Here is a 20,660-nt window from a genome sequence, read left to right as displayed (position 1 = left end):
AAGCCCCAAGCTGGGAACAGTGCGAAAGCCTTTATGGACCATGAACTCCATTATTTTATTACACAAGGCATGTAATCGCTAGCTAGCCAGAACAGCAACAGGAACAGGGTGCAGATGGTCAGCAGACAGGTTACCCTGGCCTTTTCTCAGTCGCTGTCAGTCAGTCTTTACGCTGCATCATTTAAAAAAGGCACCCGGAGTGGTTCTGTGTCAAACCCTAGGGAAAGTGTTTTGTTGGACAAAGCATTAATAAATCCTGAGCTGGCTTGATATTTCATGTATATATCAGCCATACTCACTTTCCATAAGGTTAGTATTGCCTGCTCCAAGAACATATGCATTCCAAGCTTTAATTAGGGGATCTGCTAAATAATAACTAAATTGAACTATTAAATTCTTTCCACTAAAGATCAAGAAAACCCACGTATTGTGCTGAAACCATTTACAGGTTTTTCTTATTCCTTATTTTGGCTCTGCAACAAAAATGACGAAACATCAACAGTAATTCCGCGATAAATCTAACCGTTTGGGTTGCTCGAGGTTTTTATCTCTGAGCCTGGAGAAAATGCTAGAACTCTGGGTTCATGTTGTTTTTATCAGAAATCCTTAGATTACCTCTGAGCTGAGGTCGCTTTAATGAAGCTTTCTGTAGGACTGCGGTGGAAAAAAGTGCAACCTGCATTCCTGCATTTTTCCTGCACAGTCAGCATAACATTCTCATGAATGTTTGAGAGTGATACTGAATTGGCCCCCTTTCGCATTAGAAAATGCATCTGCAGAGGAAATAGTCCCTGTTGTGCACGAACCTTTTATCTCCAGGAAATAAATAATAATTTAAGAAAAAATTCTCAGGAAGAGCAAAAAAAAGAACTGCTTCTATTTCTCAATGAGCATCAATGAGTTTTAGTTTTTTTCCCATAGTGCGCAGGAACTGCCGCCATGGGCTATGCATGGCAAATTGTGGTCACTCACTCACGACCTTTGAGGTGTGTTTTGTGGGACGCATGCGCAGGTGGTGCCACCTAAAATGTGTCTGCGCAAGTGAGTTGCGCCGTGGGTCTGGATGGTTCCGTGCTTGTTTTTCTTCTTTTTTTGCCATTGATCTGGGGACTTTGCATAGGGCAGGATGAGAACTGTCAGTGTCAGTAAAAAACAAAATGACAGAAAACACGCAGATGTGTTTTTGCATGACGCCGATGATATATTCTTCATCATGTAGGACGGGTGCTTGCCCTTGCGTGTATGAGTGTGTTTTCAAGTGGTCGGTCTGAGACTGGGTTTGGGCACTGGAAACTGGAATATTGGGATCTGTCTCCCTCCCAGCAATTTCCATCTATCTCATCCCAATTAGAGTTTCCATTTCCTTCAGAGCAGCCGCAGGAAAAACCTCTTGCCGCACGTTCCTCTGCTTTTATATAACTTTCAAATACCTGATTGCTCTGTGAATTTTGGTTTCTGCAAGAGAAAAAAAATCTGAGTTTAAAGAACTTTTAGGAGGGAAAAAAAGACTCATTCACTGCCCACATAGCGTTTTTTTCTCGTCAGGAGATGGACAGAGCTAGGTGTTCTGTGAAGCATTTGCTGATGGTTGGGAATTCCTCCATTTTGGTGTGGGCGTTATTAAGTGTGTTTGCATTGCTTTAAGCCTTGTCTTAGATCTCCGAGCGTGCTCCCGCACTTTCTGGAGTGGAAAACGGCTACGAAGGTGAAATTGTATCTGCCTGCGGTATTTCGGGGGGGGAGGCAGGGGATAATCCTGTGGATCTCTGAATTCAGAAGCCCCCGTGGTGCTTTTGGTCAGGCGGGGAAACGCCAACTTTCCCTCTAAATGTTTTTGAATTCGCACTGTTGCGCCACACGAGGGCGTTCCATCCCTCGCGCGACGGCGGCGGCGGCGGCGGTGGAAGCGCGGGCTTTTTCTCAGTGCCAAACGGTTACTCAAACTGGAAAATGGACGCAGCGGTCGCTGGACGCAACGCGCGCTGCTCTCGGTGCGGTGTGGCTCCGCGATTGCATGGCGGCGCTTCAGAGGCGAAACCCGCCAGACGGTACTCGTGGCCTGTAAATGCGTACGGTTGCGTTTTCCGCCACCCGTCACTCTGATGGCTGAATAAACAGCCGCCGTGCCCGCGCTATATAAACCGACACCGCCGAAGCCTTGCAGCTGGAAACCGAGAGGAAAATCAGAACTCAGAAAACTCGGCACTTGTATTTGATTTATGACTGACATCGGCAGAGTAAACTTGCTGAACTGTTAGCGATCTTTAAAAATTGGAGATGCAGTTTCTGCTGGGAATAACCGTCCTTCATGGTTCAAATCGGAGAGAGGTGTGCTTTTGGCTTGGATACTTTCTTCTGGTAACAGTATCTTGTCAAGATACATGTAAGATAAATCATTTGTAATTTAAGAATATTAAAAATGGATTTTATTAATTTCACACTTTTCATGGATTTTAAAGCACAGTTTCTCTGGGGAGAGGATAATTGACTTGAAGCACGTGTCATGTGTAGAACCCTCCTGGGTGATGCATATCAACGTTTTTGCAAGTAGACACTCACTAGACTTCACCTCGGGTGGAGTGATTTATTTAGCCAGTTTAACTAAGAGGTGATTAGATGGCCTAGTGTAAGAGAGCCAAATTGGGAAATTTGTGAGGGCTTGGCTGCCTTTGGCTGTGATAACTGTGTGACCCTTTAATTACCACAGTCAAAATCTTGATTAGTGATAGGAGTGCACAACAAGGGCCAATCCATTTCAGGATTTTGTGCCAACATTTCCCAGCATTTATTGAATTGGCCCAATCATATCTTGATTTGACATGTGTATAAGCAACAGCTTATACACATGTCGAGTCACAGTGTATCCTCGAGATTTCACTGTGCTCAAGCACAGGAGTGAAGCAGCACAGTTTATAGAGCTGTAAGAAATGGTAATCGGTTGGAACAAAAACCAGCACGCAGATCGGCCCTCAAGGACAAGGAGTTGTGCACCCCTGCTTTATCACAAATTTAAGATACAACATTATTATTTTGGGGGCAGCTGGCTTGCTGAGTGGCATATTTAGCCGAGGTGTGAGTTCCGGTTGAACTGGGCAGGAATTTAGTCTTCGGTCCAGATACGTTATGGTTTTTTTTTTTTTTTTTTTTGCTGCCTGTAGGTGGGGCTTCTGTGGGGCTGAGCGTTATTGGCCATAGCCTCTCCCAGTGAAGGAGTATTTCAGTACTCAGGGAAACCGTTACATCAGTTGATAGTGACTCAATTAGCATCTGCAGGTTTCACCGTGCACTAGTGCAGAAAATTCATCAGCTTAGCCGGCAAACTGCAAAATAGAGGGAAAAAAAGCACTGGCTGACTGCAAATTTTGTGGGCATACATGACGGGCCACGCCCTGTAAAAATGGGAGGTTAATGCTGTACGTGTACCTTATATAAAAGCGCAAAGATTAGGACATTGATTTTGGTATTAATATTGGTTTGCAGCATGAGAAATTTGGGATATAAGGCAAACAACCAGAGTGAAAGTGTTTACTGTCTGCACTCATGGCTGCTTTACCGATAAAATGGAAAAAGAAAAAGTTTTAGTGGACCTGAGGGCAGAATTATGGAATTATAGGCATGTCATAAAACATCTGTAAAAATGATATTATCATGATAACGGGACTAGAAGCTGGAATGAAAATAAATGGCAGAGTAGTAACTCTGAGGTTATATAAATATTTCATCTGAAAGTTTAACCTTGCCAGTGTAACTAAGCAACATCCTGAAACTTCATTAAGATTTTTTTATGGCACCAGTGCAATGAAAATACCTTTTTAGTCCTGATTAATGGACGGAATTCTATGAGTTGAAGTCTAATTTGATTATTTTGATTAGTTTTTAACATAGAATTTTAAAACTATGTAAAGAGACGGAAAAATTTAAGCAGGTTGTGTGTTTTCATCACTGCTGAATAGGATTAAAAATGCCAGACACTGAAGGTCTGTAAAAACAAAATTAGGCCTTTGCATAGCTTGTCATGATTAGCAGTGCCTTGGGTGAATGGAGGGTGAGACGTGAGTCACAGCTTTAGAAAATTAATTTAAACGGTACGTTTAAAAGAGAAATATTGTTACCTCCGAGCGGGGCAGGACTGGGCAGGCCAGTTCCACAGACGAGGTGTAAGACACGTCAACGTGTTGCGGGCTCATCATCTGAGTATGTCTGCACTTTGAATACTGAGAACTTTACTGACATCAGCAGGTTTCAGGGGAGTTGGGGGAGGGAGGGGTGCTATTACCGAAGGTCCTTCTTCACTCCTTAATGAAAAAAAGAGTAGGCACTAGAAAATAGTGGTTCAGGATACATTTTTAATGGTGCGGTAGGAATGTAAAACTGCACCCTGGTTTTAACAAGGAGAACAAGGAGCAAAGTAACAATTATATTGCAAATGAGAGGTGACAGAGCTGTAAAATAGGTGCTAAACTTTGTCAAGCTGTATGATTACAGCATTGCAATGCAACGGTGTCAGATACTCTTATGTGTTGAAAGAAACATTTTGCTGGAACATCACAGCACTTGAACTTAAATGTTCTGTTCTGTTCCTGTTCTATCATCCATTTCCCAGCTGTAATTAAAGGGCTAACGACTTAAGAAGTAACTAATTTGAAAGGGAGATAAAGACCAACAAATTAAAGAGGATCACATTTTATGATAAATAAATAGGGTAAGATATAGAAAATGCTCGCACACTGATATTTAAAGGAATGTCCACACTGAGGTTTAAGGATGCAAAAATCTTCTTCCTTAAACCTCAGTGTGGACATTCCTTTGTTTAATATCAGTGTGCAAGCATTTTCTATTTCTCATCTTATATGCATTTAGCTTACGCACCTAGTTTTTTTTTTTTTTTGGCTGTTCGACAAGAAAACAAATTTCGACAAAAAAATTTATTTAAATAAATAGTGTATCCATGTAATTTAAGGGTAACACGAATAAACATATATAATGTCTGCCACTGACTTTTTCAGATACACCTCATTTTGAATATACAATGTAACTATGTGATTAAACTGTGTTTAATGTGTATCCACATTGTGCATACAAGTCATGACTTGCATTGTATTTTGAGACTTATTATTCATCTGCTATATGAATATATGTTAGATTCATGAATAAAACATTTTATTTGTATTTGCACTTGCACAAACCACAATTTCAAACATTAATATTTTTGTTAAAGCAGAACTGCTAATCAGCGCATTTCTTGCTTGGATTTTTACAATATGTGCACATTTTTTTCCCATGTTCCTAAACTGTTTTATTACATACCGATGTTGGCTGAATGGTCAGTACCATTTGCAATTCTGTTAATACACAAAATGAATAGGCAAAAAATGGCAGTAATGTTCAATGAGGATTTTTGAAATCATTGAGCTATTGGAAATCAGTTTCAATTTGTTTTGTGAATTGACTGAATTGTAAGTGGAATTGACCCCAACCCCAGGTGAGGTATTAAAAAGTAAAATAAAAAATGTAGTTTTCTTTTCCCAGAATGGAAGTCGAAGTTCTAGTGAGCTCCTTTGACAGGCGTCTCATCGTACGCCAGTGCGCACATTTATATATTTCCATTTCATTGGCTTATGTAAATACTGCCTCCTGTTTGGCGCAAAAAATGTACGAACAGGAACTTTTTTGAAGGCCGCGCCGCTGCTCAGATTGATGGATTTCTAGCCGACGTGAGTGTCGCCAGAAAACTGCTCATCCACACGGAAATTTATCCCACAGAAGTCTGTGCTGTTGGACTGTGAGCATTTCTCGCTGCTTTTCCACCTCACTCCGAATGCATTGAATATTTATACCTGACAGTAAATTCGATAAACACAGAAATCAAGGCATTAGGGTACAGTGGAACTCCCGATATAGCAGATTGACAGGATGATGAAGCCTTTCCTTGCATGAAAATCATGATGATAAATGAACACTCATTGTCAAAAGTTAGTCAGCAACCCGGATTTATGATAGCCGTGGTTGTTGCCCCAGCATCACATACAGTAGCTGAAACCCCATGGGCTGGTAAGAGAGTGCTCAGTGGATTTTGTACCACAACAGGAGATGGCAGTGGTGTGAAAGACACATTCTGTTTAGTCTGCTGTTATTGAATGTGTCTTTCACATAGTTCTTTTTTTTTTCACCTAGCAAATATCCTAAAGGCATTTGTTTGGATGCCTCTGTGCTATGCCTTGAGTCCATGAACCCAGCTCCCTTTTGGTTGGAGGGTATTAGTGGGTTGGCCTTCATTTGTGGTACAAGTGGGCTGGCCTCCCACTGAGAGTCAAACTGAGTATGTGCATATTTATCTCCACAGAAGATAAAATCTCCATCTTACAGACCAATCACAAGAAGAGCTTTCCTCCTGAACAATTACAACCACATTGTGTCCTCAAAGACTCTCTCACTCTCTGGCAAGATGCTTAGCAGCACACCCTGTCCTATTCTCACTGGAGAACATCGCTCTCTGCCTGTGAGTTTTAAAGAGTCAGAAGCGGAAAATGCTTCCATTCCAGAACTTTTGGAATTTACAGAGATTCCAGAAATACTCCTAGTGATGGGTGTCTCAGAGACCAGGCCAGTTCACAACCTTTTGGATATTATTGCGTAGGAACCCATAGGCTTTGACCCCAACAGTCTATATGCTTTCAATGCAAAATAGGAAGAGTTCCCTGAATTTCCAGCACATTCTGTACAGATTTTTTTTTTTTTTTAGCATGGTCTGATACTTAAAAACATAAATCAATAATACATGCTTGCTTGTTTTTTTTTTATATACAGTATGATTATGGTAGGCTGACATCCACCCATAGTGTAAGTAAACTGTTATTAACATTCTTCTCACAGGAGGGGACAAGCACATCATTATGCTTGATGTACTGTGGACTGTAAAAATGTTATAGTGCTTGTCACCTCACCAGATATTGATATTGTTTTAATAATATAGTCAAGGTGCAATAATTATGTTTTTTCAGTGATGGCTTTGGTGAACTGAGGAGGCTAATTCTGTCCCTGTCCTGCACCAATGAACTGTGGTTTATTGTTATAGCCCTAGCTTCTATCCTTAACTTCCTGCATCAGTACATTATATACTATGGCCTACTGCTGTGCACTGTCTCCAGGCTGTCTGTCACTGTCTCTGAAGTGTCGTTTTTACCAGAACCCCTCATAAGACCAGACTACAAGTAGAAAGATTGTGGTTTTTCCCCAAGCCTAACTAAAGCCGCTTTTCCACTGCATGGTACCGGCTCAACTCGACTCGACTTTACTCAAACTTTTTGGTTTTCCATCGGGCAAAAGTTGTGGATAGTACCTGGTACCTAGTACTTTTTTGGTATCACCTCAGTCGAGGTTCCAAGCCAGCTGAGGCGATACCAAAAGGTGACGTGAAAACACTGCAGACCACTGATTGGTCAGAGCAACGCGTTTCATGCAGCGTCGCTAATGACGACCGGCTACATTGACGGGGGTACTATCGGAAGTGGAAAACGCAGTACCTGGTACCAAATGCGAGTAGAGTTGAGTTGCGTCGCCTCGAGTTGAGCTGGTACCATGCGGTGGAAAAGTGTCTTAAATGCTCTGCAGTACTATAGATCCTCCTCATGTTATGTTGTCCTGTGGCCCGATGTGCTCAAGTGGGCCTATCACACAGTTGTGCTGCAGTTAGAAGAAACTGATGAAAAGTGACTTGTCTATGTCAGACAAATATCATTATTTAATTATGTGTACCTTATGTAATATGGAATATCTTAATGGAAAAAATTGAGATTACACTTACCGAACAATTGAAGCAATGCTACAAAAATTAAAAAATAATATACATCAAAAATTTGGAGCAAATTTGAAAACCCTGCTGCAAATGACTTCTGAAGTTTCAGATCAACAAAAAAACACTGACTGTCGTGTAATGGGGTCCGTGTTCAAAATGATGACCGTTGGTGAACAGCTGTGCCTGTCAATAATTTAATGGGAGTACGGCTGTGAACGGAGAAACTGCTAGAAATTCAAGGAAAGTCAGAGTCACATTTGACAGAACTAGTGTAAATAGCAAACCCCAAAGCAGGATGAGCAAAGAGCTTATGGCCTTGCTGGCTGTACTCGTTTAATATTCAATACTTTTAGATAACCCCTCCCCCCCATTAATTATAACTGATAAATTGGTCACAAAAACTGGGAGTGATATGATCATAAATCTGCATTTCATTAGGCCATTGTTCTCTGCTGGAGGAAAGTGTAACGATCACATCGGACCACCGCCTTCCAACAGCTTCCACGTGCTTTGTGTTATTTGCTGTCGGTATTGATTTAACGCTACAGCATAACAAACAGGTGGTGAAACCAGTCCGCTCAGCACGCCGTCAGAGGAGAACTCTCCAGCACGCAGCCCCCTGATGTCTCCGTTTCCTCGTGCAAACCCTGACATGGTGTTTCATGTCCTCCCGCTCGTCGACGGTGGGCGGGAATTACCCTTGAAGGGGTCACAGAGGTCACCGGGTACGTTTGTGGCTTATTTTGCAGGAGCTGGCCAGCTGCGGGTGGAGCAAGAAGGAGAAGCACAGCCTGGCGCCCAACGTGGTGGCGTTCACCCGGAGGTTCAACCAGGTGAGTCCCCCCAGGCCTGGACCAGACCTCTCAAGGACCATTTTGAAGAAGGCCCCCTGGGATCATATGGAGTTTTTTTACTCTCGTCCTCCAAATCTATCACTTTCCATCTCTATTTTTATATACCTAATCTATCAAATAGTAAATAACTGAGGGCCATTGTTGGACTACCTAATATAGCCATCTTTAATCTTATATCAACCAGAGATGTAGTTGCGACTATCTCCATACCGAGACTGTTGTCAATCAAGTCCAATTGAAGAGAGAGACCTAGGGGGATTTGAGACCAATTGAAGAACATGACTGTCGCAATCAGTCCGATAGTGAAGCCAAGGCATTAATAGTGTGTTTTTCAAGACTGCAATAGTGATTGTCCAAAATTGAACTTAGTATTCTGCAATGTTTATTTTAGAAAAGGAGCATATTTTGAGGACTAAGTACTAGTCTTCAGTATTTTTTCTTCATCATGGAAATTCAATTAATTGGAATTCAGTTCATCAAAATATCATAAAAACATTTACTAGATTACATTGGCTGCTTTTATTATGGCGGTCCATGTATTGCAGGCATGTCGTATATGTCTATTTTCTCCTGCTTTTTGTAAAGCAAGATAACCTTTTTCTTTTGATAGGTGTCCTGTGAGACATTGGCTGGTGCCTCAGATTCATTCCCACCATAAATTTGTGCTCACCCTGTGATGCTCACTTATTGATTAGTGTGCTTGTTTATTGGTTCTCTACAGAAAGAACCTTGAAATCAGCTTGTTCTCTGTCTATGAAACAAAAACACTGTATTGCATCTCATTAGATGGACAGCAATTTGTTAAGTCAAGTCTGTTTCATAGAGAGACTAAACATCAATTTTTGTTTAGTATGTCTGAAACAGACTAAATAATAAATCATTGTCTATCTTATGATTCAGGTGCTACGCAGTGCTTAATAGGCATAATGAACCTTAATTTATTGACTTATTATGCCCCCGGTACATGTAGAAAGATATGTCTATCGGGATTATTCTGAGCAATTGCAATATTGACAAGTTGATTTAAAGTTGCATGCTTTGTGATTGTGGTTGTAAGAATGTAAACAAGTGCACTGATCAGATGAAATCTGAAAATTTAGATAGATGTTTCTTAATTTTTTTTAAGAAAAGGGAAGGCAATAATTTGCGAAAAATAAAGCAAACAGCCTCGCTGAAATCCTCCTGGCTCACAATCTGCCTTATTATTCCACCAAGCCTTTGTTTTATATTCAAAGTATCTCTGGTTTCTACTCCTGCCAACTGCTGTTTAGCCGTCTGCAGCTTTTGGGCACACAACGGGCCCAAGTGTGCTCATATGCCATATAACATTATCAACATCGCCCACAGTGGCTCCTAACTGGAAACATCAGGTGGAAATGGCATTACCAGATTTCACTGGGTCCTAGCCACCTCACTTTCCCCCCATTCTCCTTTTCTACGTCTTGTTTTTCCTCCTCTTAGCGAGCAGCATCTGAGAAGCAGCCAATAGGGCGGTGTCTTGCTAGCCCGAGGGAGGGAGAGAGAGCGAGAGCGAGAGAGAAGCGGACGACTCGTAACTCTTGTCCTTAGGTGACCTCAGTAAGCTGTATGTCTGGCCGTCGTCATGGCGTCAGTTTCCACTTTAGGAGGCCACTACGATGACCCGTGCTGTCTGTGTCATTCTGTTAATGGTCCTCATTGGCGGGAATTTCGTAATCCTGTTGGAGCTGTCAGGTGAACCAGGTGAAAGCTGGTGGGAGGTGATCTGTGTAGGACCTTGAATCACCTTTGAAGCCATCTTTAGCACACAATGAGAGACCACTGCAAAGCTGTGAGCCATGTGACTTCACTTGGTTTTGATTAGTACCTAACTAAGCTAAGCATTTTTTACTTTTGCACTGATCTTCCTTCATATCAAGGTTTCAAATATATGACCCTTCATATGAAACTTTTCTTATTCAATGTAGTTCAATTGTGGTGGTGCAACAAGTATTTCTCCTGGGTTGTATCAGATCTTATTTTGATATTTTTGTCCTGTAACAATTTTTTAAACTTGTTTTATGTTGGAGCACTGCAATGTTTACAAGAAATGCTCTGTTTGGCTGGCCGTTATAAACCTTTTTCAACTTATCTGGAATTGTGTTCATTTATGTGTATGGAAGTATGACTTCCCCGGACCTGGCTTAATTTAATACACTGTAAAAATATAAATCATGAACTGGCATGGGGTTATCAGGTTTACAGTAGTTATAAAAAGGAAGGAATTATAAAATCTTCCAGCCAAAAATAAAAAGAAACGTGCGTGCTGTAATGCAACACTTCTGCTTCCTTGGCTGGGTGAATGCAGAGCTTTATTTGAAAAATGGATGTGTGCAGTGATCTAAAGGCTTATCCATGTCTACCTCCTATGTACTACTTGAGCTGTTTTATAAAAACAGTAACAAGCTGGCTGGCGTGCTGTCTATGGAAGAGCGGATTCAAACCAGTGCACTCCATCTTTATCAGGGAATATTTAATTCAATAAAACCAATAAAAAAATAAAATAATAGCCTAACCTTCTTGGATTCATCTGGGTTCATGATGCCAAAAAAATTTAGTAAATGAAAATCGCTTGGTGATTGTCATTTTGAGGTCTTAGTAATTGGTCAGCCAGTAGCAAACACTTTTAATTTTTATTTTTTGCTGAAATTGTCTGTTTGTGATGCACATTTTTACTATGTTAAGTCCAGCTCAATTTCACATTTTCACAGAACAGAATTAGAACATTAGATTGTTTGCACCGCCACTTCTCATAAATAATATTTTGGTTGTACTGCAATTGGATTTTTTTTCTGCAGGGAAAATACTCTTCATTGATCTGTTCGCATTGTGTTGCATATGGTAAATAAATAAATGAGCATAATGGTTTTGTCATGTCAGTAAATCCAGTTGAAAGCTTTATATAATAAATTGGTGTCATACATCTCGCCAATGCCTAGTCAGCCCTACTGTTTGCGGTCGTTTGCGATGCAGTGTTATCTCCCATGGCTTGAAGACAGAGAGGTTTGAATTGTGTAATGCACTTGGATCATCCGCTATCCCCACAAAAATCTGATATCTGCTGACTGTTAGGAAAAATCTGTTTAAGACATATTTTCAGAAAGTATCGAGGTGCTGTAGATCTGTAACTTTCAGGGAATAATTGGATTGGCAAGGGCCCGAAATAACTGATTGGCGTATGGGAGCAACTTCGTAGCGGGTGTTGAAAATGAAGATCGTAATCACCCTTTATCTTTTTGACGGATGCCGTTTTGATTATGATTATCTCGTGGGAAACGCTCCGGCCAGAGGGTCTGAAATTCATTTGTCGGAAAAAGAAAAGACCTGGGATAACTGATGAAACTAATTCTGTGTCGGATCCGCAATTATACAAACACATTAGCGTCGCGAAGGGAGAAAGCCTGAAGAAGTTCCGGGGGAGGTGCTGGAAAGAGAGGGGTCTCAGAGTTTACCATGATGTAAACCTGGGCTGCGGCAGCCATGTTGCACACTCTAATGAGTGTCTGATTATCTATGTTTCCATGCCAAGGACGGCTCTCTCCTTGAGTGTGGATCCCAGCCTGAATCTGGCTGCCAGGTCTTCTGTCGACAGCAGCTGGTTTTCGGCTTAAAGTTTCTGAGAGATCACCCCACCCCCCCCCCCCCTCACCATCATAGACACTCCCCCATCTGCACTCACCCTCATGCACTGATGTCAGGGGGATGGGCGGGGGGTGGGGTGGGGGGGGGGGGTTGTGGGTGGGCTTTGACAGCCCGTAAGCAGTGGTGGAAAAAGTGATGCTGTAATCTGATACGCTGTGATCTCGATTGCGGTCTGCTATAACATGGCCATTGCTTTCTTTTCCTTTATTTTTCTGGAGTTGCCATGGTGAGCCATGGCACTGTCCTTGTAATGCAATGTGATAATGGCTATGGGTCTCTGATAGTTTTAATCATCTAATTAGCATTAGCGGTCTTTAAGGTACCGGCGCTATCTCTCGCGTGCCCAGCGCCGCTGTTCAGATCACTGACTTTGATTAACTGCTGATTATGAGTGAGCGCATCGTCCTTTGAAATGCAGCAGTGCGTGGGAAGTTCTGATGCGTGTCCTGTAGGTCGTGACTCTGCGTCCTGCGTTCTGCACTCTAATTTTAATCAGATCGCGTTAATTAGACTTTGAAACCCATACAGCTTTTGTTTTATACGTGCACCAGTGTACTGCAAATGAATAGCAGACAGGGTTGCCAGACTGGGCTTGCATTTGAAAGATCTGCAGGCCTGTCCTTCAGACAGGCAGCAAATAATACATGTGCCAGATTATAACCGTTTTCTTCTCACACAGGTGAAGGGCGGGGTTTGGCTTGCAGGCCATTTGGTTGTTCGTGGCCAGACCGCAGTACCGCTTTCTCTCGCGACTGGTCAGTGACGCGCGTTTTGCCATCGTGGCACAACGCCGCCTTTCTGCCCTTTTATTGGAAGCTTTTGCACAAAGGTGAGTCAGAGCTCAGTGGCAACAAACGCTACGCCTGAATCCGTGCTCTGTTCCCCTGCCTTTGCTCCAAGTCCAAATTTAACGGGCCGCATAGACGTCCAGGAATATTAATGAAATGAAACCGTTGGTCTTTGAAATTACAGTTTGGCTTTTTTCCCCAAAGCTTCGAGCCTCGGTACATTTATGGCTCATACCGGAGCAGTATTCCTAATAGCACCTAATGAATGAAGTGTTTGGATCCAGGGGGGAAAAAAATGAAGTTTTTACATCATTCGTTTTGCTGTGCCGCAGCTTTCAATGACCTTGTTCATGTTCATGTCCACGCTTCTTACTCTGCCAGTTTTGAAGGATAACTTAATGTCTCGGGTTCCTTGGGTTTTGACTTTTGTGACATGTTATTTTAGGCTAGCTTTAATTTCACATTTAACAAGTTTGAAGTGGTTGTCTCGGCCCTTGAAATGCAAAAAGGAAATTAGTACTGTTAATGGTGTGTTTAATATGAAGTGGGATCGTGCTGAAATTGTAGATGCATACTTTGCTTGAGCTATGCCACTGTAATTCACCAAGAAGGCTACCACAGTACTTGCGAACCATTTGCCCTTGGTCAGTGTATATATTGCTCCCTATAAACAAGTCTGCACATGGTGAAAGATGCTTTTTAGCACTGAAGCCTGAACATAAAAAATATAAAGTGATATGACTATGCCGATGGATGTAAAAAGTTATTAAGTCAGTGAGCAATTTGTTTTGAAAAACCATTTATCATTAATATTGCATGAATGAGCATTATCTACAGAGCAAGGAGAGACTTGACTTGCCGTCTTCCTTACAAACTGAGCTAATGGGGAAAATGTGTATGAGTAACTTGGGTCCTCCGCCAACAGTGCTGTATATTTTCCCCCGATGCCCAGGGTCATTCAACTATGCGAAAATCAGATTTCACCGGTCCCCTGTTCAAGTTTGTCCTTTTCTGCTTGGATTCGGGGCTGGAGCCTGTTTGAATGAGCAACGGCTAAAATGGCACTTCTCTTATTTGTTTATATTGCTGCGTTTTTATGGAGCGTGCCTCAGCATCTGTTTCTCTGAGTCGAGTGGTTCTTAAATCACTTTTTATATAAGTCCAGTGCGATTTACTTCACGTTTCACAGGAACTGCGCAAGTTTATTTTAACACCGTATGTGAATCATCGTCCGAACGATGTTTGTGCTTCGCCTTCCGGGTACTGGCCCGGGCCTTTCCCGAGCGATTTCCACGTAAACGCTGGATTTGGAAGGAATTTTGGGGGCGGTATGCCAGCGCCAGTGCTGCGCTTTGTTTGCGTGCCAAATTTTCGACAGACACTTTCCGAATGAATATTTCATTCACTGTGTCCTTGACTGGTCAGAGGCTCTTTGTGTCAAATATTTTTTATCTGACAGTGATAGGCCAGGAATCTCCCCTGTTAGCGAGCGGCTAAAGGTTATCCTGTTTTAGAGTTGTTTTTAATGGCACAGTGAAAATCAAACATCATTGTACATAAATATTGGCAGGTGTACAGTGAACTGAGAATACCCGGGTTCCTTTCTCGACACAATGTGTGTTTATTATGTTGTAATCGGGAGCTCGGTGCAAGATTTCAGACTGTCTGATTCCACATGTGGCAGCCAGTTGCTATAAATGAGGGTAGTCTTTGTATGATTTGGGTGCTTGGTAAGATTTCCCTGTGACTATGCATGAGTGAGGGTAAATACTGCAGTCGTGTAGGGGCTCTGCCTGCTGAAGAACGTATTCAGTGTTATGACAGGGCCCACAGCCTCAGCGTATCTTGACCACATCCACGTTGACTGCTGCTGGTGGCTCCGCAGGTTGGCATACAGCCGGGCGAAGCATGTACCGTGGAGGGACAGTTTGAATCCGCATGGCTTTTGTTCAAACAGTGACTCTTCTGACTGACTGATCGGAGGCCCAAAGCGTACCTGCGCCAGCTACACAGGAAGTGTGCTCCTCCATGCTAACGACTGTTTGGCACAGCCGGCCATCTGTGGAGTGAAATAAGCGCTGGCAGGCACACACTGTCTGTACACCACACACACCAGTCTGTACACCACACACACCAGCCTGTACACCACGCACACCAGTCTGTACACCACGCACACCAGTCTGTACACCACACACACTGTCTGTACACCACACACACCAGTCTGTACACCACGCACACCAGTCTGTACACCACGCACACCAGTCTGTACACCACGCACACCAGTCTGTACACCACGCACACCAGTCTGTACACCACGCACACCAGTCTGTACACCACACACACCAGTCTGTACACCACGCGCACCAGTCTGTACACCACGCACACCACACACACCAGTCTGTACACCATGCACACCAGTCTGTACACCACACACTCCAGTCTGTACACCACGCACACCAGTCTGTACACCACACACACCAGCCTGATTTGCTCCTCACCCACCACATCCTCCATGCCCCCATGCTTGAAACAGGCAGGCCATAGCATGTAAGCCTCAGAGGCTCCCCCTGTGCAGGCCTCAGCCCCCCCCCCCCCTCCTCTCCGTCCAATCACAGGCTGTCTCAGTAAATTCTGTAGACCCGCAGACGAGGTGTAAAATATGTGCGGAGGACGAGAGCTTTGTTCTTTTCACTTGAGTTCACTCGCAGATTTGACTTTGGCAATAAGTGCTCCCTCATCTCGCATTAAATATTTATACGTGGTGGCTGTCGGCTATGCCGCACAGTAAATCTGAAGCCCGTTCTAATGACGCCACCTCCAGTCAGTTGTGTTAACCTGTGGTGTAAAATACAGAATATCAGCACGTAGTAAAGGGCGAGGGGCTTTAAGGTGAGGGGGAAAAACGGCCATTTTGCTCTTGCACAACAACTGCTCCTGGGGGGGAACGAGGTCTAGTGTAGAGCATTTCATTGAAACAGTCCCTCTTTCTGAACCTCTTCTTTGGATTAAATGCTCCTGTTTCGCTCTGAAGTTTGCAGTCCAGCATTAGTGCTGTGGCACTGCTATTTTATTTAGCTCAGTTTTTGGTTTGGGGGTTATTACTAAACTTTATGGAGGACACTCTGTGGTTAGAGCACAGAGGGAAATCCAAGTTATTCTTCAAGATATTTTTTCCGTCATTTTTCATTGCAAGGCAGGGATTTAAAAATTATTATTATTTTTTTTTTAATTCAATGGATTTTCCTGTATTTAGTGGTGGGAAATGGAATTTGTTCTTTAAGATAAATTCCCAGCAGTGGAAAACTAGAACATGTTAGGAGCATGGAGGCTCGCACATATTCCTCTGTGTCTCTGTTCCAAAGTACACTTCACTGTTTACCTTATTGCACATAAATGTTGAGTAACTAGGTCTGCAAAGCCCCAGGAAACAACTTGGCGCTGCTAAATTATCGTGAAAAATGTTGAACGCATTCACCATTGGCCCGGGTTATTCGTGAGACCTTTTTCTGTCTCTGCCTCAGGGTGTGTTTTCCTTTCTGTTTCCCAAAGGTCAGCTTCTGGGTGGTGAGGGAGATACTGACAGCGCAAACCCTGAAGATCCGGGCAGAAATACTGAGCCACTTCGTTAAAATCGCCAAGGTGAGTTTACTGTCGAACGCTTGTTTGTTTTGAATTTGTGAATGACTTTTCCCCCAGGTTCACAGAGGTGGTTCAGGGGCACAAGTAGTCATCCCTAGAATGCTGTATGCACATGCACTCCGGCACCTCGAAGCAGTGGGTTCAAACCTGGGTCCTGGGGAACTGCCTGGCCTATTTCAACCCCCGCACAGGGTTGTAAACCAGTCCCATAAATTTGATCCAATTCTGTATCACATTTGCAGAGATCTGTTAAATTGCGTTTGCTCACCTGGCACAGTTAAACCTGTGGCCTGGCCTGTTGCTGCCTGGTTTGTCCAGACCTGGTCCACGCAAGCTTCCTCAAGCAGAGCAGCCCCACCACCTCTCTCCAGCTTGCTTCCGTGGCCCATTCCTGTGGTGGTGGTGTCCGTCCTTTGGGAGTTCTGCTGTCTGGGGACGTCAGTGTCACAGGCATGAGAGCCATTAATGTGAGACCTGCATGCATGTGCAATTTCATGCATGAAGCCTGTATGCTCAGGTAGGGTGTGTCGAGGGTAGGCCGAGTATCAAGTGACACGTTGAATTGTACTCGCAGCCAAAGGGTTACGCAAAAAAATGAAGTACAAAAAGAAGTTCCAGATGGTTTAAGTCGTACTGGAATGTTTTTGGAAGGGAGGTGAGAGATTTTTTTTGGGGTGGGGACAGGAGGATAACTCTTCTCTTTCTGCAGTTATGATATAACAACAAATAAACTGCGTCTTCCGTGACGGTATTTGAAAGTCAGTCCAGGCCCATGAAAAGTCAGTTCAATATTGACCGTTTCAGCTTTTAAAAGAGCTGCAGTCTAACCTAATGGGGATTCAAGTACGTCATCAGATCCATCAAGCTTTTCACCATTACAGCAGCATTCTGCACAAGTTTTTTCTCTTCTCATTAATGTCAACATGTTTGTCTCCGGTTCTAACTTTGAGCATACCTTGCAAATGTTATTCTCGTTTAGCCGATTGAATTGTTTTGTTTTACTGGACTTGCCATCTGTCATGGGACTTCTGTAAAAATGTGATTTAATGTGATTGTAAAACTGAGGATATTTTTTGAAAGGTTAAGGTGCTGAATAGCTGGATTTTTGCTGCATTTTCATTTTGAGTATATTGAGCAAATCTAGGTACTGCCATGCGGCCACAAAGTTGCCTCTTTGTTTTTCCAGTACCCTGGAAAACTGTGTATATGTGCATGTGTGCATGCACACATCCACGTGTGCACATACTTGTGTGGCAGGGGATATATTGAGTAAAATTTCTGTCGTTCAAACATGTTGCTCATAATGTGCCGAACAGCGTCCAGGTTTCCAACTTTGGATATTTAAAAAAAAAATGAATTTCTTACAGGTCTTATAATCGTAATCTTGTTTCTCTTCACCCTTTATCTGTGAGAGCCCCTGGGCCATTCCTTGCTGTTTGCTCAGCATTGTTATTCTCCTGGTAATAAAGTTGTCACTGTGGGGTAATGAGTAGGGAACTGGGCTTGTAACCTAAAGGATACAGATTTGATTCCCTGGTAGGACTCTGCCGTTGTGCCCTTGAGCACATAACTTAAACTGAATTGCTTCAGTTTATATCCAGCTGGATAAATGGACACTATGCAAAAGTTTCTCTGGATAAGAGCATCTGCTAAATGCCCATAATGTAATGCTAAGGGTTTTCCCCTGGTAATGTAAGTTTTTTTTTTTTTCTTTCCCCGTTCCCTTTGTCCTGTTATTTGTCTCTCTGCTGGATGTGGAAAGTCAGCATGTCAGACACTGGAGTTAAATGAGGTGCTTCTGCAGTGTCCTCTGAAATTCAGACCAGCAATCCTTTAAGTCTGCAGATTTTATATGTTGGGAATGCACCCTAGGACATATAAATCAAGGCAGTTGGGAGGCTCATCCTGTTAAGATACTGTTTCAGTTTGTGGATGAGCCTCATATTGGCATGGGATCCAGCATGTAGCATCCTGTGGCTATTGGGAGGTCATGCCAAGGATCTGTTTCAGCTGGCTGGTTTGTCCATCCCTCATCAGGCGCCAGTGACCTGTAGACAAAAAACGTTCATTTAACCCTTTGGAGAGTCGGTTTTTGGAATGTTTTATTTTTATAAGTCAGTGTTCTAGAAATCCATTGCTTTCAGTTATCTGTTGTGATTGTTACATCAGCATTAGCATGTTCAGTTAAGAATATTTGAATCAAATATTTGTGTTCTTACACCTTAAACGGTTAAATGTGTTTGGAGTAATCCAGAACGAGCTATGCATTAGAGGGTTTTAACACATGGCAAGGAAGGGGCAGGATCACACAACGCTAAGCGAATGCACATCTCATTGTGGATTGTTCCACTTATACCATTGTCAATTGTCAAAGATTAAAATATAAGGAGAGGTTGTTAATATTTTGGAGCAATTTGCTCTTAAAATATTTTGTTTTTGCTGTTATTGACTACTTGAAGCCTAGGAGGTATAGTGTCTACCTTCCAGTAGGCTAGTCACTGAGGGGAAGAAAATACCTTCTGCCTGCAGAATAATGTTAGCTCAGCTACAATAAAATTTTGTCAGTGTTCTGATGGAAATGCAATATGTGGCTAGCTAACATGAGAAATAAAAACATTTATTTATTTTGTTGATTGTTTGGACTCAGAATGAAAAGCAAGTTTATGAAGCAAGTTTTCCATTTCCATGATATATTGAGCCAGTTTCATAGACTCAGATTAAGCCTTGTCCTAGACTGAATTCAATTTTGAATTCTCCATGCAATACTCAATTTAGTCCAGGACTGGGTTTAATTTGTGTCTGTGAAACCAGTCAATTATATATTTTTTAATGATAAATTTTAAAAACACCAAGCTGCTTACCTAACTCAGTGATAGTGTAACTAAACCAATGTAGTTACCTCGTCATGTATTGCATAACTTTAATAACACTGACAAATTTTATTTAGATTTTTTGTATAACCCAGATATTCTGCTGTTCAGGCAGCTTATGAATTTGGAATGGAGACTAAACTTCATCCAAACTGCTTAAAACACACCTCCAGCCTGTCAGAATCGAGCATTTGCCCAGATTATGGCGGAAGAATTCATTTTCAATTAATATTTAATATTGATAATGTTTAAATTGCTGTTTAGAAGCCTACAGTAATAGACCCACAGTACTCAAAAAAGTCTTTCAGCAAGACCGTGTAGGCACAGTTGGACGGCTCATGTTTTTCCCGACATGAAACAAACGTGCGTCTCATCATCGCAGCATGCCTAATAAGCAGTTTTCATCACCTGCTGAGCTGAGACAATCGAGACGTTAGCAGCCTTCAGTCTGCATGGTTTAGCCAGCCCAGAGCAGTGATGGGTGAAACAGACCCGCAAACGACAAAAGCAAGTGGCTCCCTTGGCTCGCATCCGCCAGGGAATGTTCCGGAGGGGTCAAGCCAAGGAGCGGAAAAAAATCTGAGCAAGGTGGGGCTGTGACATCATGCTCCCGGAATACTCTGACCCGTGAAACAAACGGGTTTTAAAAATTAAACGGGCCTAGTTTTGCAAAAATTAAACGGGCCTAGTTTCGCAAAAATTAAACGGGCCAAAGCAATACAAAGCCGCACGGATACTATTTAAGAAGGAAATTAGGGTTGTTAAACATAGACTCCCTCTTTATTTTTTTTTTTGTTCAGATGCTTGATTGAATAGCTTTTGTGGTGGAAAAAAAAAAGAAATAAATTGCCCAGGCCATTCTGGATGGGTTTGGGGGTTGGGGGGTTGTTGGTGGTGGAGAATGGAAACAAGGGCTGTTTTTTGTCTTCTGTGGAAGCAGTCCTGCTCCAGGTTCATGGATCTTGGAATAGCCCAGGATATGAATCCTCGGATGGTGGACTCTGCTATAATTTCGTTCATCGGCTCATTAGTACAATTTATGTGCTTTATGAAG

General features: G+C 42.5%; 1 protein-coding gene across 6 annotated transcripts in view; it reads left to right on the top strand.

Annotated features, from left to right (window-relative positions):
* The window catches only part of ralgps1 (Ral GEF with PH domain and SH3 binding motif 1), a 170,851-nt gene that overhangs the window by 44,399 nt on the left and 105,792 nt on the right, over positions 1–20,660 (top strand). For all 6 annotated transcript variants that reach the window (XM_035436319.1, XM_035436321.1, XM_035436316.1 and 3 more), the window contains 2 exons: positions 8,545–8,628; positions 16,647–16,736. In XM_035436319.1, the coding sequence (XP_035292210.1) occupies positions 8,545–8,628; positions 16,647–16,736 (174 nt within the window). The remainder of the gene's footprint in view (positions 1–8,544; positions 8,629–16,646; positions 16,737–20,660) is intronic.

This window comes from Anguilla anguilla, chromosome 10 (assembly GCF_013347855.1).
Source record: "Anguilla anguilla isolate fAngAng1 chromosome 10, fAngAng1.pri, whole genome shotgun sequence".
Lineage (NCBI taxonomy): Eukaryota > Metazoa > Chordata > Actinopteri > Anguilliformes > Anguillidae > Anguilla > Anguilla anguilla.
Note: the sequence above shows the minus strand (reverse complement) of the source record. Positions and strands in the feature narration are given on the sequence as shown.